Source organism: Engystomops pustulosus, chromosome 9, assembly GCF_040894005.1.
Source record: "Engystomops pustulosus chromosome 9, aEngPut4.maternal, whole genome shotgun sequence".
Classification (NCBI taxonomy): domain Eukaryota; kingdom Metazoa; phylum Chordata; class Amphibia; order Anura; family Leptodactylidae; genus Engystomops; species Engystomops pustulosus.
The window spans coordinates 108804860-108811220 of record NC_092419.1 but is presented as its reverse complement, the minus strand read 5'-3'; the positions used below and the strand labels follow the sequence as shown (position 1 = coordinate 108811220).

Genomic DNA, 6361 nt, shown 5'->3' with positions numbered 1-6361 from the left:
ACGGGGGAGCTGTACGGAGAGGATCGGGGGTGATGAGATACGGGGGGCTGTACGGAGAGGATCGGGGGCGATGAGATACGGGGGAGCTGTACGGAGAGGATCGGGGGTGATGAGATACGGGGGAGCTGTACGGAGAGGATCGGGGGTAATGAGATACGGGGGGAGCTGTACGGAGAGGATCGGGGGTGATGAGATACGGGGGAGCTGTACGGAGAGGATCGGGGGGTGATGAGATACGGGGGAGCTGTACGGAGAGGATCGGGGGTAATGAGATACGGGGGGAGCTGTACAGAGAGGATCGGGGGTGATGAGGAGATACGGGGGAGCTGTACGGAGAGGATCGGGGGTGATGAGATACGGGGGAGCTGTACGGAGAGGATCGGGGGTGATGAGATACGGGGGAGCTGTACGGAGAGGATCGGGGGTTATGATGAGATATGGGGGAGCTGTACGGAGAGGATCGGGGGTGATGAGATACGGGGAGCTGTACGGAGAGGATCGGGGGTGGTGATGAGATACGGGGGAGCTGTACGGAGAGGATCGGGGGTGATGAGATATGGGGGAGCTGTACGGAGAGGATCGGGGGTGATGAGATACGGGGAGCTGTACGGAGAGGATCGGGGGTGATGAGATACGGGGGAGCTGTACGGAGAGGATCGGGGGTGATGAGATACGGGGGAGCTGTACGGAGAGGATCGGGGGTGATGAGATACGGGGGGCTGTACGGAGAGGATCGGGGATGATGAGATACGGGGGGCTGTACGGAGAGGATCGGGGATGATGAGATACGGGAGAGCTGTACGGAGAGGATCGGGGATGATGAGATACAGGGGGCTGTACGGAGAGGATCGGGGATGATGAGATACAGCGGGCTGTACGGAGAGGATCGGGGATGATGAGATACGAGGGAGCTGTACGGAGAGGATCGGGGATGATGAGATACAGGGGGCTGTACGGAGAGGATCGGGGATGATGAGATACGGGGGGCTGTACGGAGAGGATCGGGGATGATGAGATACGGGAGAGCTGTACGGAGAGGATCGGGGATGATGAGATACAGGGGGCTGTACGGAGAGGATCGGGGATGATGAGATACAGCGGGCTGTACGGAGAGGATCGGGGGTGATGAGATACGGGGGTGATGAAATACGGAGAGGATCGGGGATGATGAGATACGGGGGTGATGAAATACGGAGAGGATCGGGGGTGATGAGATACGGGGGAGGTGTACGGAGAGGATCGGGGGTGATGAGATACGGGGGAGCTGTACGGAGAGGAGCGGGGGTGAAGAGGTGCGGGGGGCTGTACGGAGAGGATCGGGGGTGATGAGATGCGGGGGGCTGTACATCGGGGGGGGGGGGGCTGATGAGATACGGGGGAGCTGTACGTGGGGGGGGGGGGGTTTGTGCTGGGGGTGATGAGGAGATCCTGGGGGAGCTGTACGTCGGGGCGGCCGGGGGTGATGAGGAGATCCTGGGGGAGCTGTACGTCGGGGGGTCGGGGGTGATGAGGAGATCCTGGGGGAGCTGTACGTCGGGGGGGCCGGGGGTGATGAGGAGATCCCAGGAGATGATGTGGTCCAGGATCTGGAGATCTGTTTTCTTGTACAGCAGTTTCTGAGCGGCCATTGTGTACACTAGACTGGCCTGCAGTACCACACACAGCCTGTGACCAGGTGTGGCGCTGTTCTTGGACCACCCCTGTAGCTCCTCTTGCCTGGCAGTGATGCTGAGTGTATATATCCTTGTGTAAGGAGATGATAAGCGGCGCCACCCTCAGATGTATGCATGTACGCGCCGTCACATCCGCCAGAAGAAAGACGCTTTGAAGTTCCCACATAAAAAGGAATCCATTCTTTCCAGAACTGAATCAACTTCTACAGCGCAACTTCAAGCCGACATTTCCACATTAAAGGCGTCGGGCGCGGATGTGTGACAGAAGATCAGCGGCTCCTCCGTGTAGCAGGCGGCAGCGGAGACTCGCATCTTCCTTTCATGTCGCCTGCAGACAAAGGCTCGCAGCTTACATCCGTCCCTCCCCGCGCCGTACATCGCCCTCAGATCTCACACGCTCATCGCTGCACCCTCCTGCAACTTTAACGCTTCCATAATTCTCCAATCCGAGAGCTGCTCCCCGCTATCACATACACGAGGCAGGAGGTCTCTTACCCAGATTATCAAGTATTCTGGATTATAGGACTGCAATGTTCTCTGCTTTACACTGCGGCTCCGCACCATTTACACACAGCTGCCTCCCCCGTGTACACTGCGGCTCCGCACCATTTACACACAGCTGCCTCCCCCCTGTACTCTGCGGCTCCGCACCATTTACACACAGCTGCCTCCCCCCTGTACACTGCGGCTCCGCACCATTTACACACAGCTGCCTCCCCCCTGTACACTGCGGCTCCGCACCATTTACACACAGCTGCCTCCCCCCTGTACACTGCGGCTCCGCACCATTTACACACAGCTGCCTCCCCCCTGTACACTGCGGCTCCGCACCATTTACACACAGCTGCCTCCCCCCTGTACACTGCGGCTCCGCACCATTTACAGACAGCTGCCTCCCCCCTGTACACTGCGGCTCCACACCATTTACTGTATACTGCCCCGTGTGCTCTATACCACCATCATCTCATGTAGACCATACTATATGCTGCCCCATGTGCTCTATACCACCATCATCTCATGTAGACCATACTATATACTGCCCCATGTGCTCTATACCACCATCATCTCATGTAGACCATACTGTATACTGACCCATGTGCTATATACCATCATCATCTCATGTAGACCATACTGCATACTGCCCCATGTGCTCTATACCACCATCATCTCATGTAGACCATACTATATACTGCCCCATGTGCTCTATACCACCATCATCTCATGTAGACCATACTGTATACTGACCCATGTGCTATATACCATCATCATCTCATGTAGACCATACTGCATACTGCCCCATGTGCTCTATACCACCATCATCTCATGTAGACCATACTATATACTGCCCCATGTGCTCTATACCACCATCATCTCATGTAGACCATACTATATACTGCCCCGTGTGCTATATACCACCATCACCTCATGTAGACCGCACTGTATGCTGCCCCATATGCTATATACCGCCATCACCTCATGTAGACCATACTGTATACTGCCCCGTGTGCTATATACCGCCATCACCTCATGTAGACCACACTGTATACTGCCCCATGTGCTATATACCGTCATCACCTCATGTAGACCACACTGTATACTGCCCCATATGCTATATACCGCCATCACCTCATGTAGACCACACTGTATACTGCCCCATGTGCTATGAACCATAACTCTACCCCCGTGCAGCGCTGCTGCTGGTCAGTATGTGGCGCCCCTCTAAGGCGGCCTCAGGGCGGTGCGGCCGGCGGCTTTGTGTGTGATAATTAAATGAATTGCAATTGATCGCTGCGCAGCAGAGGGAGCGTAGAACAAGTGTATCCGCATGTTCTGGTATCGCTCTGTATGCTTAGACCTGGCCTGCGACAAAGCCTGAGGGAGGCGACCTGTGACCCCAGACTAGGAGCAGAGCACTTCCCTATGCATGAGAATGAGATCAGCCCCTCCCCCTCCATCCACTCAGGAGGAACTAATATCATGGCGGAGAGGAGCGGCCGAGACCAGAATATTAATCAGGAGAGCAAACGCTGCTGACAGCTACCGGAGCCACTGCTGGAGGACCCCCAAATGTCAGCCTGCCAGGGGACCCCCAAATATCACCGGGGGATCCCCAAATACCTCCGGAGGACCCCCATACGTCAGCTTGCCAGGGGATCCCAAATACCCCCGGAGGACCCCCATACGTCAGCCTGCCAGGGGACCCCCAAATATCCCCAGAGGACCCCCATACGTCAGCCTGCCAGGGGACCCCCAAATATCCCCGGAGGACCCACATACGTCAGCCTGCCAGGGGATCCCAAATACCCCCGGAGGACCCCCATACGTCAGCCTGCCAGGGGACCCCCAAATATCACCGGAGGACCCCCATATGTCAGCCTGCCAGGGGACCCCCAAATATCCCCAGAGGACCCCCATACGTCAGCCTGCCAGGGGACCCCCAAATATTCCCGGAGGACCCCCATACGTCAGCCTGCCAGGGGACCCCCAAATATCCCCGGAGGACCCCCATACGTCAGCCTGCCAGGGGACCCCCAAATATCCCCGGAGGACCCCCATACGTCAGCCTGCCAGGGGACCCCCAAATATCCCCGGAGGACCCCCATACTTCAGCCTTCTGGAATACTCCCATATATTTGCTTGCACTGATCTTGTCGTATACCTTTATTAGGTAAAGCTGTAGGTCACCACCAGGAGGGGATGTGGTTGGGGGTCTCCTTTATGTCATGTGCTGTGACCCTCCACCAGCTGATCTGATCAGGTGGACGGTGGCCCCCTGGGGTCACGCTTAGGAAGGGGTCTTATTACGCAGCTTTCGATGAACTCATGGACGGTGTAGGGGTCCTGATCGGCGTTCACGTGGACGACATCTTGATAAAACTCCTCCAGCTCCTCGGCACCAGCGTGATACATGTCTAGTCTCGCCTGGACCTTCTGCTCCGCGTCCGCCGGGTTCTGCTGCAGCCGCTCGTGCACCTCCACCCGGGGGGCCGGTCTGTACAGGCTGTGATACCTGCCAAAGATCGGATACACAAAGACTCAGAGTCCCCCAAATCAGTAACCCCTGCCCAATCCTGATGCCCTAAAGGGGCTTTCCCAGGGGTCCCGGTGGAGCGCTCTGGCAGAGAATGGAGCGGCTGTACCCATACTTGACCCCCATTCTTGTGGTTTCTATGGAATCGGGACCTCGCTGATTAACAGGGCTGATATCCTATGCATATACATTTTATCTCTGGACAACCCCTTTAAGATCTGCCCCTTTCATCGCTGGAAACTCACCTCTCCCCGGAGACGGGATCCGTCATCCGCAGGGACAGCCGCTCTATGGCCACGTCATCCGGGATGTCCAGGAAGAAGACCCTGCAGGGAGAAGAGAGAGACATGACACCTACTACTCTCATCATCCCGGCTGTGCCCCACATTTGTTACAGCCCCTGCACCGGTTTCTGTCGGACTTTGCGCGTTATTTTCAGCAGGAAATGCTGCACATGTATTTATAAAGCGTCCGTGCTGCGCTATACACGACGCATTGTCCGGTGCTCAGTCAGACTCTGCGCCACATTTATCATGCAAAGTCTGACAGAATTGTGTCGCACGCCCCATGGTAAAGGTGCACCAAAAAAGTGGGTGCACTCTGCCGGGGCAGTGCAGGAGCCGCAGGACTACACAGGACACTGCACTGGTTTTGATAAAGTTGGGCCAGTGACTGCTGGCACTTGTAGTACTATCCCATCTGATGAAGGCATTGGACCCTCAGTCACGATCTGATGTCGGGGTCATGTACAGACCCTCCATAGGCCGGGGCAGCTCAATATAACTGATAGTAATCACATTACTGACTGTCCTATTCCGCTCCTCATGGCTTTGTTACAATGTATCAGTCAGTCCAGGACAAAGCATCTAGTTGGGTTTTTAACTCACAAACAATTTCCTGCACTGATACATTGTAGCAAACCCTGTTCAGAATGAATTCTCAGCTGTTGGATGTCCACACTGAATCCTCATTTTTGCTGATTTTGCAGAGATCTTGAAAAGTCACAGAACATTTTTGATTTAACATATAAAATTATTTTTGTATTTAGTTATTTTTTCAAATTGATCACCAATCAGATCAGATCAATGGCAGCACCCGGGGAGCAGACGTCCGGTCACATGGTCTGTGATGTCACCTCCACCAGTCACAGTCTCATTGCAGTGAAAGGAGCTGAGATGCAATACCAAGCACAGCCACTATACAGTGCACGGCGCCTGACCTGGTGAGCAGTGCAGAAGCCTAAGAAAGTGACTGATAAGTGACTGGGTGGGTGAGATCCTGCATGGTCCAGGATCTGGAGAATAGGAGTAGTAGTAGTAGTACAAGACGCAAACCCCACATCACATGCATTAACCCATTGATCATCTCGGATACTACAAATATGGGGGGGGGGGGCACAGAGTGTTTAATTTCATAATCCAATAATCTAATAATCTCATCAAATCTGACGTCCCATTTCCTGTCGTTAAGAGCGGAATTAGGATTTCCCTCCCCTAGAAACTAAGAAAAAACCCCTTCCCCGTCAGCGGCGACAATCATGTGTGTAAATGTCATTTAAAACCAAAACTAAAAAAAAAAACCTTGCTGAATATTTTATGGGAGTTTGTCAGAAAACAGAAATAATAACGACTGTAGTGAGCGATTAGGATGAATATTT

General features: G+C 54.5%; 1 protein-coding gene across 2 annotated transcripts in view; it reads right to left on the bottom strand.

The window, feature by feature from the left end:
* Positions 1-4319: 4319 nt before the first annotated feature.
* The window catches only part of AK8 (adenylate kinase 8), an 86205-nt gene continuing 84163 nt past the window's right edge, over positions 4320-6361 (bottom strand). For both annotated transcript variants that reach the window (XM_072125531.1, XM_072125530.1), the window contains 2 exons: positions 4950-5030; positions 4320-4683 (listed from right to left, as the gene is read on the bottom strand). In XM_072125531.1, coding sequence (XP_071981632.1) covers positions 4428-4683; positions 4950-5030 — 337 coding nt within the window. In that variant the 3' untranslated portion in view covers positions 4320-4427. The remainder of the gene's footprint in view (positions 4684-4949; positions 5031-6361) is intronic.